Here is a 20,955-nt window from a genome sequence, read left to right on the forward strand (position 1 = left end):
AACATCAAGGTCTGTAGTTAAGCTAGCAGTGAAGCTAATTTAATTTTTTGTGGTGTTTCTATTATTTTCTATCAAGTTTTAACAGAAACTCGAACTACTTATTTTGTCTTAAGTTAAAAGTTTCCTCTAAAAACTGTCTCTGATTAATCTGATAAATCTAATCTCAAAATGTGGGACTGTTCCTTTAAGAAGATTAAAGGGCAGTGGTAGAGTTGTTTTGGGTCAACCCAACAAAAAGATGGCAGTGTTTTTTATTGTCATATACAGAATCTTAATCACTAACAAATAAAATAAAAGAAATGTGTTTTCAAGAAATCTTCCCTTGGTTGACTCCTGTGCTGTTCTCCCCTCTCCCCTCCTCTCCTCCCCCTCCTCCCCCTCCCCCCTCCTCGCTGAACGTATGAAACACTTACAAATCAAAAACTGGGTTTACAATTTACCGTTATTTACATAGTTACAGTGGTTTGTTTTTTTAAAGCACCTCTAGCCAAAGTGGAAGCTCCACACCTGTCGCTCGCTGCTCAGTTCGATACAAACTGAGAAGAAAATAAAAAATAATCAAATCCACGTCGACTCGCTCCGACACTGAAGACATCGACCTTCAGGCAACGACAAAGTCAATACTGTGCAACGGACTCGACGCGTCTGAACAAATATGTTTCTCTGTTTTTCTTGGATCTTAAACTCTCGTTTTCACACGTGGACATTTTTATTTTGGCCTCATCAGATTGTTTTGTTTCTGTGCAACTCTGGGTTTTTAATACTCGTGTTCCTGCGTCTTCCTCTCTTTCTTTTCACTTCAAGAAAGGAGATTTAAAAAATTAAAATTACACTTTAAAATCTGGGTTTTTGTTTTCAGAGGAAATAAAACGATAATTTCAGATCAGGACTCGGGTGGTTTCAGGAGTAGGAGAGGTGAGAGCCGTTAGAGATGTGGGAGGTGACCGACGTGCTCCGGCTGAGCCCGCCGTCGCTCCCCCCGCCGCCCCCCGGCCCCCCGACGCCGTCCTCCTCAGCGGCTGGGGGCTGTTCCTGAGGGCCATGAGGCTGGGGCCCCTGACGCTCAGGCCCCCGCCTCCGTAGCCTCCCTGCGAGGAGGAGGAGGAGGAGGCGGAGGAGGGAGGGGAGGAGGAGGAGAGGGAGATGGGAGGAGGTGGAGGCGGCGGCGGGAGGAGGGCCAGGGACTGGGAGGAGGCGTGGGAGGAGAGGTGGTGGTGGTGGTGGTGGTGGCCCTGGGAGTGGTGGGAGTAGTGGCTCCCTCCTCCCACCCACTCTCTGGCCCGCTCGCGCTCCCGGGGGTCGCGGTCGTGGGAGTCGCGGTAGAGCTGCGGCGTGCTCTGGTGGTGTTGGTAGTGCTGGGGGAGGTAGTGCTGCTGGTGGTGGTGGGAGGAGGAGGAGGAGGAGGAAGAGGAGTGGCCCCTCCCGCTCTTGTTCAGCTCGCTGTCCCTGCCGAGGCCGTGGGAGGAGGTGATGGACTCGGCGCGGCTGAAGCCTCCGCCGCCGCCGTGGTTCTGACTGCGCCAGGACGGAGTCGCCACCGAGTTCTGGACGCTGTGGCTCCAGTGGCTGCCGGAGCGCGGGACGGGCCGGGATGGCCAGCCGCTGGAGCCCGAGGAGGGGCTGGGGGTCGGGTAGCCCTGGTTGAAGGCCTCGGCCGGGATCCCGGTCAGCGCCATGTTGCTGAAGCCGAGCCGCATGCTCTCCGAGTCGAAGGCCTCGATCTCGTGAGCCTGACGCTCGAGCAAAGTCCGGATTCTCTCAGAGCGCTCGTTCTGCAGAGACAGCATCTCCTCCTCGATCTGACGGACAACAGAGAACAACATCAGAACCGGCGGCGAACGGGCAGCGGACCGTTAAAAAACATGCACAGGTTAAATACCCATCATACCCTCTGCTCCAGCAGCGCCCGGCGGATGGACACCCTCTGCTCCAGGTCCTTCACCTCCCGCTCGTGCTGGGTGTCGGTGTGGATCTTGATCTTGCTCTGGTAGGCGTTCAGCAGCTCCAGCTCCTGCTGCAGCTGCATCCTCAGCACCTGGTACTCCGCCTCCTGGGTCTCATCCAGCCGCAGCTGTGGGGACAAACAGGGACGAGCCTCCGCATCAGTAGAGCACAATCTGTATTTTCTGTTCTGGACGGACGTCAGCTGCCTGACGAATACTTTTACAGAAATCATGATTAATGTGCATCAACTCTGTACATAAGGAAATAAACTTTGTGTTATATTATCAAAAACTAATCTACTTTTCCACTTTCAATCAGTCAGAAAATTATTTCTACAATTAACTGATTGGTGCAGAGAGCAGCGACAAATGCTCGTCACAAGTCAGAAATAAAACTGATTCTTCATCAGATAAAATCAAGTTTTCCTTCCAGAACTTCAGTTTTGCCCTGTTAGCTGTTAGCTCTGTTAGCTGTTAGCGGTTAGCTGTTGGTGTTTCTGTGCAGGTGCAGTGTTTCAGGTGTAGAAGGTGCGCGGAGGTTTCCTTGCCTTACTCACAGCCTGTGTGGACAGCATGTCGTTGATGGAGTGGTCGTACTGCTCGGCCAGGATGGCCAGCTTACGTGTTTGCTCCTCTTTGAGGCGTTTGAGGACGGCTTTGTGGTCGGATTTGGGAGTGCTCTCCAGCAGGTGGTTCCTCAGGGCTTTGTACTGACGGGTCTGGATCTTGCAGGTCTCCTGGAACTGACGCTTGATCTGCAGCTCTTTGGACTGAAACACAAGTTAAAAAACAATCACGTCATCTGATCCTAACCTATGGATTTTATATGTTTGAGGCTGAAACATCCGGTCTTGGTCCCGTCGTACCTTCAGGCTCTTGGGCTGCTGCCGGACCTCCATGGCGTGTTTCTGTCGGAGTTCCTGTTCGCGGCGCTTGTTGTACTCCATCTGGTTGGTCAGCTCGGTCTGGTGCTGCGTTCGGATCAGTTCGGCCCGAGTTCGCTGCACCGAGCTCAGCTGCCTGAACTCCAGCTCCTGGGTGGACTCGTGGTGTCGCAGCAGCATGGCGCACTCCAGGTCCTTCTGGGTCTGCTTCTTGTTCAGGTCCTGGAGGAGGAGGAGACCGGAGAGTCAGAGAACAGACGGGACAGGGAGAAGGTTCGAGGCCGCAGGGTGCTGACGTACCTCTCTGAGCAGGTCCTGCTCCAGGTTGTGACGAGCCAGCAGCATCTTCCTCTTGTACTGGCGACACTGCAGCTCGTAGTACTGCCGCTGCCTCCGGAGCAGGCTGGCCTCCTCCTCCGCCTGCATCTGCTGCAAACACTCCTTCTGACGGATCAACCACTCCTGCTTCTCACGCTTTGGAGTCGACTGGTTCTCACTCAGCTCCTGTTCAGCGCAAGAAAAAGTTTAATAAATGCTGAGGATCGTCCACTAACCACTACCAGACTCCACTGACAAAAACAGGGATTTAAGGTGCTGCTGGAATACCACTGCCTCTGAGAAGGAAGTAATCAGATACTTTACTGCAGTAAAAGTACCACACAGTAACACAGTCACACTAACAGATGGAGGCAGTGGTATTCCAGCAGCTCCTGGTTAAATCCCTGTTTTTGTCAGTGGAGTCTGGTAGAGATATGTAGAGCTGATTCTGGTTAAAGTAAAAGGATCTGACTCTCTGTAGGAATCCTATCGTAACGTGACACAGATTTCTGTAACGAACCTCTTTGAGCTGCTCTTTGCGTTGGCGATACTGTCGTTTCTGTGACTCCAGTAAACTGGTCAGTTCTTTCTTCTGTTGACCCAGAATGTGCTGCTGGAACTTCTTCTCCTCTGCCAGAGCTGCTTTTGTCTGCAGGAGGAAACATGAAGGGAACAGGGTTAAATTAGTTGAAGTCATTTAACATAGATTCCAGAGAGGATTTGCTGTTTTATTATTATTCTGTTATTACACAGTGATTATCTCAGGTAAACAGGAGCTGAGTTTTCTCCTGTCACCTCTTTCTCCAGGATGGCCTGGTGCTTCTTGGCCAGCTTGTCGGCCTCGGTGGAGAAGCTGTTCCTCTGGTTCTCCAGCTCCTTGTCGAGCTTCAGCTGGTGCTCGTCCATCTCCGCCTTCAGCTTGTTCTCCAGCCCCATCAGCTGCTTCTGGTGCTGCCGCCTCATCCGTTTGTACCCGGACATCTGCTCCCGCAGCGCCGAGCCCTGCTCGTGCTCCTGGATCTGACGGGTCACCTGCAGGACAGGAGGACGTTTGACGATCATCTGCGATCTGGATCTTTAAAAGGATCTGAGGTCTGTTCTGAGGAGTCAATGAATCAAACTCACCAAGGAGGCGGTTCGGATCGTGGCAAAGTGGTCTCGGTTGCGATAGTAGGCTCGACGGCGTCCAGCGGAGGGAACCTGTGGCTGGTCCATCTCCGGCTGGTAGGGGTCGTCATAGATGTTATCCTGACCCTGAGGAGGAGGAAGGTCAGTTTGAATCCTGGACACAGCACACAGAGAATATTTAAAGCTGCAGCTGGGGTTTACCGTGGGCCGGTGGATGATGGAGCTGTTGGAGGTGACGGTGTGCTCGCCCTCCTGCATCATGGCCATCTCGCTGCTGCTGTCGTCGGAGGCGTCGGCCAGACTGTTGACCGAGCTGCTCTGAGAACTGGCTGAGATGGACATACTGGGAACAGACTGGGAGCTCTCCATGCTGTTGACTGTACCTGTCCGCAACAGGTACTGCTCCACCTCCTGACACACACAGAAAAACTGGATTCAGCACAAAATGGACACATTTATTTTAGGTAATAATCCAGAGAAGAACCAGCTCCTGGCTCTGTCGTCCATTTCTGTTCAAATGATGTGACGTTAGTAGTGTGGTCTTTGTGTGACGTATAAAACATGTCGACAACTGAGAGGAGAACTCTGGAACCTGGACCTTATTTTCCCACGTTAACGTTTGAAAAATATCTGTACCAGACTCCATTGACAAAAACAGTGATTTAACCAGGAGCTGCTGGAATACCACTGCCTCCATCTGTTAGTGTGTCTGTGTTACTGTGTGGTACTTTTACTGCAGTAAAGTATCTGATTACTTCTTCCACCACTGAAAGTCACACAGTAACACAGACACACTAACAGATGGAGGCAGTGGTATTCCAGCAGCTCCTGGTTAAATCCCTGTTTTTGTCTATGGAGTCTGGTAGAGATATATAGAGATGTTTCTAGTGAATAAAACTCTCCTGATCATAATGTCATCAGATAATTAAAATAATCTGAGCCTGTCAGTGACAAATCTCTTATCATTTTGTCTCCTGTCAGCCACCGTAGACTCTGAAACACCCAGTCAGCTGCAGTCACCGTTCTCACCACTAGATGTCACTAAATCCTTCACACTGCTCCTTTAATCTTCCTCCCTGCCCTCACCTCCTCGTCCTCGCCTCCCTCGGACACGGGCCCGTTCTGCTGCGTCTCCTGGAAGAGGATCTTCTTCATCTTGCGGTACTGCAGGTTGTCCAGCTCCCGCACTGCATCCTTGGTTCGTGCGATCAGGTCCATGATCACCGTCAGCGGACGCTCACGGCACAAGAACCGATGCTGAGGGAGGAGAGGAGCAGGGGGAGTTAACACTGAGACACGATTCGGTTTTGGTGCTGGGTTCAGGTCGAGTGTCGTGTTCTCACATTCAGCAGCACGTCAGAGGTAGGCCGGTCCTGGGGAATCTTCTGTAGGCAAGAGTCGACGAAGTTACGGAAGGAATCAGACCTGCAGAGGAACATCATGTTAGCTGGAGGAAGAGGAACAGAGCAGCTATGATCTAAAGAATTAGTTCTGTCTTTAGACAGATGTTCTCACCAGTGGTTGGACTGGAGGATGGGGCTTTCATTCTGAGCGATGTGATATAAGGCACTCATTGCATTCATATTGAACAGGGGGGGCTTCCTCTCAGCTGTGGAGACAAACAGCACAGAGGGTTTCAGTGTTTTTTAAAAGTCTGGATTGATCCTCGTGTCCACAGGTGTGTGCTGATCTGAGGTCGTACCCAGCTCTATGCAGGTGATGCCCAGCGACCAGACATCCACCTTCCCGTCGTACTGGCCCTCATCCATGGCCAAGATCACCTCCGGAGCCATCCTGGAACCAGACACAGATCAGTGAGGGAGAAAATGAAAAAGACGTTCTGACTGATCCTAAATCAGATGAAGGGTTTGAGTCCTCAGACGTCTGGAGCTTCAGTGATCAGAGAAACAAGCTGAGTAAACAGGTTCTGAGAAACTTTTTATTCAGTGTTTTTACTGATTTTAACGACTTTCTCTGAGGATTCAGCTCTGAACCATCAACACTGAAGGAATCTGAACCTACAAATGAAACACAGTGAGCTGTTTAACAGCCTCTCACTTCACTAACACCTGGACGACAGCTCGTAAAACTAACATGGTTTGACAGGATTCTGAAGTAGAAAATGGAAATAATGTTGTGTCAGAATCAACTGGCCTACAGCGAAGGAGCTGACAAAACCAAACACATCGTTTTCTCTCAGACGCTGTGGTCGAGTGGATAAAACCTAAATTTCCATTTAATCGACAGGGAAACGAGTTGTTAGAAACCTCAGCACCCACGACCAGCTCCTTAAAAAACAAAACGCATTCAACTCCATTAGGCTGATTTTCTTCTTATTGATAGAAACCAGGACGATAAGACGACGACTGACTGATTAGAAGTCACTGGCAGCAGGTTTCAGTCGATCACTCACCAGTAGGGCGTCCCCACAAACGAGTTGGCCGGAGCCACGATTGAGGCAGAACCAAAATCCCCCAGTTTGACCTGACCGGGCTCCGTCAGCAGGATGTTTCCTGCTTTCACGTCCCTGCAGAACAAAACCCGACGTCAGTACTCAGTAATTATATCACACACACAGACACATGTGAGACCTGAAGTTTTCTAAAACATGGATGTGTGATTGTTTAATGATCGGCGCTGCCTCGTAGCTCTGAGAGCGGGAACTGAAAGAGGCTGGTAATTATTTCAGTTTGTTTGGATTAAAAATAATCTGGGAACCTGTGAGACAAAGTAAATCAGCTCCTGCACTCGAGCTCTGAACAGAGTCAGGACTTGTTTTTAAAAACTCGGAGCTCATTCTTGGACAGTGAGTGTGAACTTGTGTCAGCTTGTAAAACTACGCTCACTCGACCTGTCTGATAAAAAACAATAAGCAAACACTGGCAGTTTATTTATGATCATTCAGGTGAATCAACACGTCTGTAAAACAGTTTCAGTACAACCGTCCTGGAGGAGGATTTATTACAGTTTTAGCTGCAAGGTGTTTCTAATAATTATAATTAACATAAAGCAAACATTAAGTCTTATTATTATTATTAAGTCCTTTATTCATTTATACATTTTAGTCTGTTTTACTGCTTGGTTTTTCCTTTTAATCTATTTTTATTTTCTGTATTCCTTTTAATATCGTCTCTTTTATTTCTGGTTTTCATCATTTCCAAATATTCCCTTTTCATTATTTTATCTTTCTTGTTTTTAAATCTTTTTCATCAGTTAACAGTTATGATAAATAATAATAAATATTCCAGTGTTGTTAAAGTATGAGTCGACACAGTGAAGAAGACTTTACCTGTGAATCATATTGTGAGAGTGAAGATATGCTAATCCCTGCAGTGCACCATGGGTAATAGCAGCTATTTCAACTTCCTGAAGCGGCTTTTTGTGAACTGAGAAGAAAAAGAGACAAAGACGAGTCACAACACAACAACAGCAATAAAGTAAAACAGTGTAAAGGTGGTTTTCATGTTAACGTCCCCGACAACCTCTGTAGTCTCATTTAGACACTCGTTAGCAACCGCCTTTTTTAAGACACGTAAAAGCTTCAAACATCAGGAGTGGGGGATTTACTGACCCATTTTATGTCGGAGAATCAAACCTGAAAATGTCTTGAGCTTGTGTTAAAACCACAGACCTTATTTCAGACATTTAACCAGAAACACACTGACAACAGGAAGAGCTAACATGCTAACATGCTAACTGACTTCCTGGTTTTAGGCTTTAAATAAAAATCAGTTAATCAGAAAATTGGTGAAACTGGTGAAAACATGTTTGTGGTGTTTTGTGCTCGACTGACCTTCGAGGAGATCTGAGGCCGAGCCGAGGCAGTACTCCATCACCAGCTGAGGGAGAGACAGTTTAACACACATTACTTCTCTTTTTAATCACTTTAATTATTAGTTTTCCACCTGTTTGTTCCCCTCACATCCACAGTGGAAATGTATTCAGACTCCACAGAAAGCTTAAATGAAAACTGTCCTTTTAAAGCTTCATAAAGGTGTAGGTGTACTTAGTAAATTGGTCCCAGTACATACCCATGCTGTGTGCTCCTTCAGGTAACATCCTCGATACTCGATAGTGTTTGGGTGACGAAGTTTCTGCAGGAACTTCACCTCTTTAATGATGTCCTGCCATTTCTGCACAGAACACAGAACAGTCAGACCTGAGGCTGTTTCCTCCACAACATTTTAACGACACGAGTTTTATCTTTGGGGAGATGTTTAGAAAGTTGTCGTCTCTCTCGTCACCTCGTTCGTTTGTTTGCCGCTGTACGACATTTTCTTGATGGCCACCACCTCATTGTTGCGCACATCTCGGGCCTGCAGGACGACAGACACACAGACGTGTTTACACAGGTGCACTCGGAGTCAAACAGGTTACACAGGTAAATCATAGCACACTTAGTTAAACCTTTATTCAGGTGAATTTCACTGGGATCCAACATTCTCCTCTGCAGAAACACACCTGGAAGCTGCCAAGTATAATAACAACCTGAGCTGCCAGCGAAGACGTTAGTTCTGTGGGCTTTGCCCAAGGGAACTTCAGCAGAAACGAAAGAGGAAGTTTCCACACCCAGATTTATCCTCCAGCTTCTCTGACCTTTAAACCACAAACGTCTGCTCTCACTGCAGTAACCTGGTCGCTGTAAGTCCTCGTGTTCAGGCAGCAGGTCACTTCATGTGTATATATACGTAGTCTGACGTGTCGGAGTCGTGCTAAACGTTAAAACGCGAGTCGAGCCGAGTCACACGTGAACATCAACACATTAACTCTGAACTTAACGACAACATGAAATCACTGAACACGATATGAAACAAGGTTTTTACTTTGTCATCTGATATATGTTGATATGTGTTGTTGTTTTGCTCGGCCCTGACCTGGTTATTAAAGTGTGTAACAACAAAGGAACCATCACACCTGAACCTTTAAATTCTGTTTGAGTGACATTTCTGGACTTGAGTTTTTTGGTTTGTCTGAAACCAACATCGTTCATCAGGACGATGATTGAATGTTCATCATGACTTTTAAAGTATTAAAGACTGTGCTGGTGCAGAGAGATCAACCTGACCAGAACAAAGACGTACACCATGATGAATTTATTTTAGGATAAAATGCTTATATTTCCCTCACAGCTTAATCCCCCAAAGGGCTTAATCCTAAACTCTGACTGAGGATGCTGCTATCAGACGCCAGACAAAGTCATGTTGATCTGTGACGACACTGAGTCCGACCGCAGACTGTAAACAACTACATCATCCATCATCCCTGTTTCTACGGAGAAGAACTCCTGAACTAAAACACAAACAACCTTAAAGACGACATTTTCAACGTGAAATAAGGTTTTAATCCCTGACTGACGTCGCCTGCAGTTATTTCAGGACACAGAGTTTACACACAGTCAGAGGGAAATACAGTATAAACCAGTTTAACTGATGTAAATTGGTGCACATTGTCTATTTTTGTTGCACATCTCTGATGGCCTTTTAAGGATCCTCTGAAACTCAGACGCTCAGTGAGAACACTGTGGAGGTGTTAGTCTACCACACAGCCTGAGGAATATCTTACAGGTGAAATGAGATGCTCAGTCCGTACACATGTTGTGTTCCCACTGTTTTCTTAATTGAGGGGGGGGGGTCAGATTCACAGCTTCTTTGTTAAAGACAAAACGTCTGAATCTGTGAAACCCACACACTCGGTGGAGCTGGATGCTGCTCAGGCCTCCTGGGCTCAGGTTTCATCTCCGAGGGAAATGCTTGAAAAATCCGATAAAGATTTTAACTGTTTGGTTTTCTTCAGCGTGATCTCCACACTGCACAGAAGGAGCTTTTATACAGCTTTTATTCTGACGTGTTAAAGGCAGTCACAGAGACGAATCCATGTCTGTAAAAGGAAGAGCTGGTATAGTGACCTACACAGAAGCTGAACTCTGTTTAAAAGCAGCTTAAGTGTCTTGTTTGGGGCTTTATGAGTCGTGAGTTGAATCAGGGACTTTCGAAGCATCAAACACTGAACGTTTAGGTGGCAGCCCTAATCGTGTTGTTTTATTCCTGCAAACAAAACAGGAAACTGCTGAAAACCAAGGAGAAGACGATGATGTTCTGACCGTCTGAATATGTTTTACCAGCTCAGAGGATGCAGTTCCTCTGAATCTACGTCCGTATTTGGGATTTGCTCAGTGACGACTGTTAACACCAGTTTTGAAGGTGAAGTTAAAAATGTCAGCCTCGTGTTTTTACCTGGCCACAGGTATCAAACCCAGCAACAGAAAAGACAACACAGAGAAAAGGTTGTGGGCACAAGAAGCATCAAAATTGACTTTTTGAGATACAGTTTTTAGATCTTTGTAGTTTTTAACTGCTTTTAACCAAATGAAGGATTTTAGTCGTCAGATCTGAAGTTAGCAGCAGCTCAGCTTTAACATCAAACTCTTTTATTTAGAGTTTTTAATCAGCTGTTCTGTTTGTTGTGGAGAGGAGGAGACCTCTGAGGAGAATTCAGCTCCTCACTGCAACTCCCATGATCCCACACTACGCCACAACGTCAAACCACATCTCGTCTTATTGTTCCGATTGAGATCAAATGATACTGTGTGTTCACGTGTCATACTCACAAAATACACGGCTCCGAAGCTGCCGTGGCCGATCTCTCGGAGGTCAGCGAACAGCTTCTCCGGATCATCTTTGCAGAAGAGATCCGCCACATCGGGGTCTTTCAGATTGCCCGCCCGTGCACTCGAGGGCATGGCCAGGGCCTGGAAACCACAGAGAGGACACCACAGGTTAGGACGATCCAGATCAAGACACAGAGACCAGATCCTGGTCTTTGCTGTGATATAGAGAGTTTTTGAACGACCGGTCTCATTGCACCTGAAAATATCTGCTTAAACAAATGTGACTAATGTTGACTGATGTATTGAAACACCTGGCAGTCACTCTGGGAGTCGCAGCAGATCCCAGTCCTGCCTTTCTCAGTGTTTGTGGAGGGATGACGACTCTTTGATTTAAATTTGGATCGCGGACCGTGTGCCCATATTGTTTCAGAGGGATGTGACGCGTCTGTTTTCCACTCCACTTGGGCAGAAAACCATCTAATTAATGTGTTAAACATGCTGGAAAGTGCCTTCTTGTTCTGACCCATTTGTGAAATCCCCTCAACGAGCATCAAAACAGAGACTTTATCAGCCTCTGCGATGACTCCAAATCTACGCTTCACGTCTCAAATATTCTGTAATATTTCAGGAATGTCACGACCGGATGGTTTTTGGAGAAACAGCTCGGAGATGGTGATAAAAATAAAAAAAACAGCCATGATCTCCCACAGTTGATCTATCTGGGACAGTTACCAGCTGACGAGTTGTGACATGAAGACGGTTACAGGGAACATCAGGATGTTTACCTGAGAGAAAACTGGAGGGAGCAAGTTACAAACAAAAAGCAGAGGAAACAGAGTGACACAAAGAGCAGAGAGAGGGGTGAGGAGGGGGGGACAAAATGGCAGCTGGTTTTCACAAAGTGCACTTCAACATGAATGGATTTCAATTATTAACTGTTCAGTTTGGGCTGGAGCTGACATCAAAAGTATAACAACTGTCTCTCTCTGTGTTACAGACGGAAAATAAGGAGCTACAGAATAAACAAACATTAAAATACATTAGTATAAAAGGACTCAAATACACAACTAATGCAAACAGATTATGACAGGATTCCTGCAGAGACAGAGCTTTTTATTAAAGAGTCAGATCCTTTAGTTTAACCACAAACATCTCTGTATATCTCTACCAGACTCCATTGACAAAAACAGGGATTTAACCAGGAGCTGCTGGAATACCACTGCCTCCATCTGTTAGTGTGTCTGTGTTACTGTGTGGTACTTTTACTTCAGTAAAGTATCTGATTACTTCTTCCTCCACTGAAAGTCTCACAGTAACACACACACACACTAACAGATGGAGGCAGTGGTATTCCAGCAGCTCCTGGTTAAATCCCTGTTTTTGTCAATGGAGTCTGGTACTGATACAGACCAAATAAGTGCTTGTTTTATTATAAAAATTATCCATACAGATTCTAAATCATTCATTAAAACAGATTACTGAGGATGAACATCTGTGTGCTCTTTGAGATTCAGGAACCCCGGCTAACTAACCCACTCTCTGACTGAAACTGAGTTAATCAGGTTTAACTGACTCGGACCAAGAACAGGGTCACATCTTCTGATTTCAGGGTGAAGAGGAACCGTGAGAAAATCACTTAGTCTCTTTTTGAATGTCTCGGCCGTGAAGGTCATCATGAGACTGTCGAGAATATAATGATTAACATTCTGACGAGGACGCCGTCGTCTCATAAAACCCAACACAAAGACTTTACAGAGGTTAGCGTTCAGAATTTCACTGTGAAGAACTCACGGCCTGAAACACAGATTAATCTACTGTTATGTTTGGTCACAATACGACAGAATGTTTGTTAAACTTTACATTTTAAACTGAGCCAGAAAACAGTGAAAGAGCAGAAACTAAGAACAGTGGGGCAGCAAATATCAGAATGTTTGACATCTTTGCTTGAAAAATTATTCATGAATAATCAACATTAATGCAGAGGAATCTTTTGTTGATTAATTAATCAATTACTTCTTTCAGCTGTAGTTGAAACGCAAGGGAGAGCACCATTAAATGGATAAATAAACTCTAGCTCTGACTAAAGATTATTTACTTTGATTAATCTGCAGATTGTTTTCTTAACTGTTTGTCTAAAAAAATTAGTAAAAATGGAAGTTAAATTTCCCACAATCCAATGTCTACTCCAGTAACTTGTTTTAGTTTAATCTCATATATGACAAAGAAAAGCATCAAATCTTAACATTAGAGAAGCTAGGACCAGTAAATATCTGGTGTTTTTGCTTGAAAAATGATTGCATATTAATATCTGGATGATAAACTAATCTAATAAACACAGCATCTATAAAAACATAAAGACAGAAAAAAGCCTTTACTTGCATCTAATTACATGCATGACACTTGTGTGGTCTCATGTGAACATGTGAAGATCAGAGACGCTCAACACTGAAACTCAAATCAAAGATCAGTGTGAAGAAACTGGAGCTTCAAATCAAGCCTGAGCCTGCACACTGAGCATCATGTTATAATGATGTAGACGCTCGTCAGCTGGAGCCCTGAGGAGAGCCGGGCCACTGTGAACCAGGCCTCTGTGATCCGGTGAAAGACTCGGCCTCGGGGGTTAATGCAGCGCGGCGAGGCTCATTCCTTTTAAAGCTCCGCTGTGTAAACGCACGAGTAAATCTGTGCTAGACGAGGAGACGGACCCCCCCCCCACCTCCACCCACGACCCAACATTCCTTCAAAACGCAGTGAACCAATTTCCAATTATACATTATGTGGCACTCAGTGGCCTGACGGTGCTCAATCCAAAGGAAGGAAGCAGACGCCTGCAGCTACAGTCAGGAGGAAAACAACCGATCTGAGAGATGTGAAACGTACAGGAGGAAAATTTTAAAAAGAAACGGGGGCATCCTAATTCCTCCTGAAGTTCAGATCTGGTCTGGAACCCTTTATCACATTTCAAGTTTTTAATCACCTCCACAACACCGACCTTCAAACCGGGTCACGTCCATATAAATGACCCAGCGCTGTGGAATTCATGACTAAATGGAAATTGTCTGAAAACCAATATTGTTGTCCACTGTTTTCTGATCCCTGCAAAAAAAACCACCAAGCATTCACCATTTTTTAACTATGACACGACGTCTTGTGGCGTCTATTTCTGTCATTTTCCAAGGAACGAGTTTAAGCAAGTTTCCTCAACTTCCTACATGGAGAGAAAATAAGCTCACACATGTTCAATCCGGTTAAATTTAAAGGAAAAAACAGGGGGAGGAGGAGGAGGGGAAACAGAGCCTCAGACAGTTCTTTTTAAACACAACGAGTGACGTGAAATTTGGTGTGTCAGTGGTGCCGGATGACCAGGATCACATGGCTGAACATGGTGCATAAAAGAAGCTTCTTATTGTCAATGTGTAACAATCACATTACATGGGGATAAATGTGTTTATTAGCCCCACTAACCAACACAACTGGGGGTGAATTGTTGTTTTGGAGAATGGAACACAAACAGCTGAATCAGAGGCAATGAGGGATCAACAGTTCACACTAGGCGTGGTCCAAACATTTAAAGAAAAGTTCATACAGTAGCATAAACACAGATTTATCCTTAAATACATGTAAACTGTAACTCATAACTATGGAGTTATTTCAGGGGGAAATAAGGACGCTCAAGATGCGTGGCTCTGATTTAAGTTTACATAAGCGTTACATCAACTTCTGCCCCCAAAACGGAAACCTCACATCGATTAACTTAGTTTAGTTTGGACACTGCAACACCATAAATGGCCTCTGCTCCACCCTGATAAACACCTCATCAACAGAAATGACTGTTATTCCGTCGGTCTGTAGCAGCAGGACTCAGATTCTAGTGCGGCTGGAATTTATTTTGTTTATTGTGAATAAAGTTAGACATTCAAATCCAGCATTCAGTCCTCCTGGATGCAACATATAGACTGTGTATCTGTCAGACTGCTGCTTTAATAACGTTGATATGTGTTGATAAATGCAGATGTGGGCAAAGGCGATCCTACATGACAATAATGGAAGAGATTATCAATAAAAAAATAATCGTTTTGATCGAGTTTTCTCACAAAACTTAAAAACTACTTGCTGTTTTCCTCCATGTATCATTGCTGACTGAATATTTAAGGTTTTTTATGGACTGTCGGCCGATTAAGAAATGATGTTAGAACACATAACCTTCAGCTCAGCGTCATTTTCTTATGTTTCATGGACTAAATCTGCAGATGAATCGATAATAAAAATAATCTTTAGTTGCAGACCTGGTGTTAACATTACTGTGTTTTCGCAGAGGAGGACACGCAGTAAACCACAGCTCTCTGTTTGATAATGTCTGTCCTAAAAAAGATTGTTGTTGCCGGATTCTCACTGAATTATGCATCTTAACGGTCTGCGGAAAATAAACGTTAAATTTGGGTAAAATAAAACCACCCGTCACAGACGAGTTGGGAGCTTCAGTAAATTAAAACTGTTTTTTTGTGTGTCTGTGTACCTGAAGGCCTCTGGAAATAAATCAAAGACCACCGGGGCGTCCCCGGACCCAAGTTTGAAAAACCTCTGGAGCAGCTAACTGGGTTAGCTAGCCCCTGCAGCTAGCCGGGCAGCTAAGCTAATGTAGCGTTACTTACCGCGGCTTATTGTGGTTCCGCTCTGGACCGAAAAACAACTGTTAGCAGCCGAGCTAACGAGCGTCTATCCTCATAGCCTGGGTTTCCTCTCAGCAGATAATCAACACGACGTCCGGCCCATTCCCACCGAAGTCCCTCCTGATTTCAGAGCTACAGAGAAATTAAATTACAGTTTCCAAATCACGCCGGCGCTGAAATATAAACTTTAAGCTCGCCAGTTGTCTCTTTAACGTTACTGGGTTACTAGCCTTAGCTAATTGGCTAGCTTAGCTTCTATAGCTTGAAGCTAACGTTAACATTAGCTGTTCTGCGGGGTGTGGCTGGTGTTTCTCCGTGGTGTCCCGCTTCCGAGCATATTGTCCCGTTAGATCAAAGCTTTTTCAAATATACTCTTAAAACTCGTCTTAAAATCTGCGCCCCATCCTGAGGTTCGGCTTGTTTCTCACACCGTTTTTGTTCTTGCTAAATACAAGATGGCACAGACTGGTGGGGCGGGACTCAAGTGTTGACCGGAAACTGGCTGTTCTGTTTCCGGTGAGGTTTCCACTTCACAAATAAAAGGGTATAAATAAACCGACCTAGATAATATTAATAATCTGGTACAAAGGCTCGAAGGCTTGATTTAATGATCATCTTTACAAGGCTCCGTATCTTTTAGCCACGTTTTATAATGCTGAGGAGCTGCACTTATTCAGACACTGTGTATGAAATATGAAAATGAGGCAGGAATTAAAATCAGTGTACAGCTAATATACCTCTCCACAATCAGGTGGATGCTCATTAGATAAATTCAAGGCCCGATCACCAACCGGGCCAAGAATTCAACTGCTAAAGGGCTTCAAAGGCTCCAGGTTTACTCCTAATCATGTGTCTGCATGGTCTCATGGAAATCTGGGTCCAGCCTCCATTTTGTGGTCGGGGTTTTATAAAGAAATTTGCTTCAAGACCTTAAGGTTGAATTATTCCATCACAGGAGAACTGTAAGGCTGCAACCAACAATTATTTTTCAAACTTAATACACCTCATATTTATTTTCTTTAATAATCAATTGATTGTTCTGTCAATAAAATGTCAGAAATAGTGAAAAATATCCATTATTCATCCAAAACAATCGTCTTTAATGTCAAAAACCCAAAGTTGCTGATTTTATTATCATAGAAAACTATGAAACTTGCAAATATTCACATTTGAGAAGATGGAACCACTTAACTGTTGATTAAAAATGACTTAAAATTTAAACTGCCATGTGTAGTGGGGGTCAATAGGGGCCTAAAAATGTTTTTTGCCCCAGGGGGTTAAACTGGCCATGAATAAACTCACAGGGAAAGTAACCACTGCAGATGTAAACAAACTAACTGTTGCAGATGTAAACAAACTTCTTGATTGTGTTTTCCTGTTGTTCTCAGTTGGAGGATTTCTGGAATCAGCTGTCCACATTGAAGCAGACAGTTTGAGACATTAACATAACCAGGAATCACTGGTGGAATGTAACTAAGTACATTTACTCAAGTACTGTACTCAAGCACACATTTGAGGTACTTGTACTTTGAGTGTTTTCTCTTTGTGCCACTTTCTACTTTTACTTCACAACATAACCAGATGGAAATATTGTACTCTTTACTCCACTATAAGCATCTGACAGCTTTAGTTACTATTTGTTTCCTCGGTATTTTCTGAATTTAAACAAACTTAACAATTAATCATGAAAATAATGTTGTTTACACATTATTACACATTATCACAAGTAATTATGGAGTTATGATATATAATAGTATAACAGGCACAAATGCCATTTTTTCTGCATTGGGTACTTTTACTTCTAATACTTGAAGTAAATTTCCTGATTATATTTATATATTTAAGTAATATTCAATTCAAGATACAATATTTGTCCCTAAAGAAGAAATTCAAGGCAGAGAATCCACAAAGAAAATACATATAGACAACTCATCTACACACAGAAAAACAACAGAATATTCAGTAGTATTTAAGGATCTGAATACTTCCTCTGTATAGTTTGTATTTTCATGTCTGATCAACATTATTCTTTTTATCAAAATACTGAACTGGATGACAGAGGAATTAAACATGTAATTTGAATGAAGTAATGCTGAACTGATCTCAAACTTCATAAGAAGCTTTTTTTATCACCAGGAAATCAGTTATTATTTACTGGAAATTATAATTATTGGTGGTCACGGCACAGCTTGTGTGTGTTGTAAAACTTGAGTTGCAGGAAGTCCCACAGATTCCCACAGAGAATCTGTCGAACAGATTCTTATAACAGGATCTGTCAGAGGGAAATAGTTAAACTGTGCCATCTAGTGGTATTTCTGCATACTGCACTGCACTGCAATTCCTACATGAACAAGTCAAGACAGTCATTATTTACTTCTCAAAATCTTAATGTGGCTGCACTGTTTGCTATAGAATATATGTTAGTAATCTCTGGTTTTATTTCATGTTAAGTTCTGATGACTCTGAAGTAATACTAATGAAATCAAAAGACAAATAAAGATTTATTTACCAATTATATTTATTGCAATGTCCAGCAAAGCAAAAATATAAAAACATATGGACAAATTCTCAGTTTCTTGATGACAGATCACAAATGTATATAATATATAAGGACAAATGAGGTGTCAAGTTAACAGCTGAATGTTACAGTGATCCAGAGTCCACATTAAGGGGCCACTTTAGTCCACCTCCTCAATAGTGGGCCCCTGGGAGCCGGCTCGTGCCTCCTCCCTACAGCTACTTGCAGGCATTCCTCCCTGATACAACTTGCTGATGATGGGGTTACACACTTTCTCCAGCTCTTTCTGCTGGTGTTGGTACTCCTCTTTATCAGCCAGCTGGTTGTTCTCCAGCCAGGTGATGGTCTCGTCACACTTCTCAATCACCTTCTTCTGGTCCTCCTCACTAATTTTGCCCTTCATGTTCTCATCCTGCACACTGCTCTTCATGTTGAAAGCGTAGGACTCCAGGGAGTTCTTGGCAGAGATCTTGTCCCTCTGAAGGTCGTCCTCAGCTTTGTATTTGTCAGCGTCCTGCACCATCCTCTCGATCTCCTCTTTGCTCAGTCGGCCCTTGTCGTTGGTGATGGTGATCTTGTTTTCTTTGCCGGTGCTTTTGTCCACCGCAGACACGTTCAAAATGCCGTTGGCGTCGATGTCGAAGGTGACCTCGATCTGTGGGACTCCTCGAGGAGCAGGAGGGATTCCTGTCAGCTCAAACTTGCCCAGCAGGTTGTTGTCCTTGGTCATGGCTCTTTCACCTTCATACACCTGGATGAGGACCCCGGGCTGGTTGTCAGAGTAGGTGGTGAACACCTGGGCTTGTTTGGTGGGGATGGTGGTGTTCCGTTTAATCAGGGACGTCATGACTCCTCCGGCCGTCTCGATACCCAGGGACAGAGGCGCCACGTCCAGCAGCAGCAGGTCCTGAACGTTGCCTGAGGTATCACCTGTGAGGATGGCGGCCTGGACGGCGGCGCCGTAAGCCACCGCCTCATCTGGGTTGATGCTCTTGTTCAGCTCCCTGCCGTTGAAGAAGTCCTGCAGGAGTTTCTGGATTTTGGGGATTCGGGTGGAGCCTCCCACCAGGACGATGTCGTGGATCTGTGCCTTGTCCATTTTGGCGTCTCTCAGGGCTTTCTCCACCGGCTCTAATGTTCCCCTGAACAGGTCGGAGCACAGCTCCTCAAAGCGAGCCCTGGTGATGGAGGTGTAGAAGTCGATGCCCTCAAACAGAGAATCGATCTCGATGCTGGCCTGGGAGCTGGAGGACAGGGTCCTCTTGGCCCTCTCACAAGCTGTGCGCAGCCTCCTCAGGGCTCTCTTGTTCTGGCTGATGTCCTTCTTGTGTTTCCTCTTGAACTCCTCCACAAAGTGGTTGACCATGCGGTTGTCAAAGTCCTCTCCACCCAGGTGAGTGTCTCCGGCCGTGGCTTTCACCTCAAAGATACCGTCTTCGATTGTCAGGATGGACACGTCGAAGGTGCCTCCACCCAGGTCAAAGATCAGGACGTTACGTTCTCCTGACTTTCCTTTGTCCAGACCGTACGCGATGGCGGCTGCCGTCGGCTCGTTGATGATCCTCAGGACGTTCAGTCCTGCGATGACGCCTGCGTCTTTAGTCGCCTGACGCTGGGAGTCGTTGAAGTACGCCGGGACTGTGATGACAGCGTTGGACACCTTTTGGCCGAGGTAGGCCTCAGCGATCTCCTTCATCTTCACCAGGACCATGGAGGAGATCTCCTCAGGGTAGAAGGCTTTGTCTTCACCTTTGTACTCCACCTGAATTTTGGGCTTCCCTCCATCTGAAATCACCTTGAAGGGCCAGTGCTTCATGTCAGCCTGCACCACTGAATCATCAAACTTTCTTCCAATCAGTCTCTTGGCATCAAACACAGTGTTGCTGGGGTTCAGAGCCACCTGGTTCTTGGCGGCGTCCCCAATCAGCCTCTCGGTGTCAGTGAAGGCCACATAGCTGGGGGTGGTCCTGTTGCCCTGGTCGTTGGCGATGATTTCTACTTTCCCATGCTGGAAAATCCCCACACAGGAGTAGGTGGTGCCCAGGTCGATACCGATCGCTACACCTTTAGCTGCAGACATTTTCACTGGAGATGGTCGCCTGTCAAACAGTTAAACAACCTTTTAGAAACTAAACATCACTTATGTTCATCTTTACTGGTTTAGTTAAACATTCTTAATTTTGAATCTTTGGCGTTTCCACCTCTTACGTTACTTCAAAATAAAACACACGTGTATATATTACTCAATACTAAAGGATCAAAGTATTTTTCTTTCATTATTGAAGGTTGTACTCACAGTTTTGTGTTTCCTTGTTGGTCTGTGCAGTGAAGAGGTCTGATCTCCTCCTTCCTCTCTGGATCTTCTGTTGTGGTCTGATCTGTTTCTGTCTCTGCTCTGAGAGCTGCCGCTTTATATCTGTGGAGCTGACGGTCTGGCAGCTTCTAGACGTTTCATACACACAGCACCGTCAAGTCAGCATCTGTGGAAGGTACAACTTCCTGTTATCGATTTCAAAATAAAATACCGTCTAATTAATTTAACGCGCGACCAACTGAAAATAACACACCGTAGTCTTATTTTGAAGGCAAAAACATACTAGTTTCGGTATTTTTCTGGTCATCACTTGCTACCTGACGTATTCACGCTGGCCAATGAGAGCAGCGAGCGCAGTTTTTGCTTCCGGCGGGATTACGTAACAAAGCGAAGTTTCTGGACTGAGGAAGAACTTTCTGGACACCTGGAGAAAAACCCAGATAGAAACTTCTTCACTTTGACTGTATCAGTGATACATGGTCTGAATCAGTGCATTTATTCATTCTTTCAAAATTAACATTAAAAGAAAAAAGAAATAAAGAAGAAACAGACTTTTATTTAAGAATCTTTGTC

At 44.9% G+C, this 20,955-nt stretch overlaps 2 protein-coding genes across 2 annotated transcripts; both read right to left on the reverse strand.

Moving 5' to 3' along the window:
- Positions 1-380: 380 nt before the first annotated feature.
- On the reverse strand, positions 381-16,053 carry taok2a (TAO kinase 2a). Its single transcript, XM_018668249.2, is given in 21 exon segments — positions 381-1,001; positions 1,004-1,799; positions 1,889-2,071; positions 2,501-2,713; positions 2,810-3,049; positions 3,128-3,331; positions 3,666-3,794; positions 3,941-4,177; positions 4,271-4,399; positions 4,475-4,684; positions 5,360-5,530; positions 5,617-5,698; positions 5,789-5,882; positions 5,976-6,067; positions 6,687-6,800; positions 7,563-7,659; positions 8,067-8,112; positions 8,305-8,406; positions 8,518-8,589; positions 10,881-11,021; positions 15,533-16,053. Coding segments are annotated over 20 exon segments (3,444 nt in total). The 5' UTR covers positions 11,013-11,021; positions 15,533-16,053; the 3' UTR covers positions 381-900.
- Positions 16,054-18,050: 1,997 nt separating this feature from the next.
- LOC108877984 (heat shock 70 kDa protein 1) lies at positions 18,051-20,533 on the reverse strand. Its single transcript, XM_018668261.2, has 2 exons — positions 20,365-20,533; positions 18,051-20,167 (listed from the first exon to the last, which is right to left on the reverse strand). Exon 2 carries the CDS (start codon positions 20,146-20,148, stop codon positions 18,229-18,231), a length of 1,920 nt encoding a protein of 639 aa, XP_018523777.1. The 5' UTR covers positions 20,149-20,167; positions 20,365-20,533; the 3' UTR covers positions 18,051-18,228.
- Positions 20,534-20,955: the final 422 nt, after the last annotated feature.

Source organism: Lates calcarifer, linkage group LG11 (assembly GCF_001640805.2).
Source record: "Lates calcarifer isolate ASB-BC8 linkage group LG11, TLL_Latcal_v3, whole genome shotgun sequence".
NCBI lineage: Eukaryota > Metazoa > Chordata > Actinopteri > Centropomidae > Lates > Lates calcarifer.

Coding starts and splice junctions, on each gene's coding strand:
- LOC108877984 (XM_018668261.2), bottom strand. CDS start 20,148: ATGTCTGCAGCTAAAGGTGTAGCGATCGGTATCGACCTGGGCACCACC.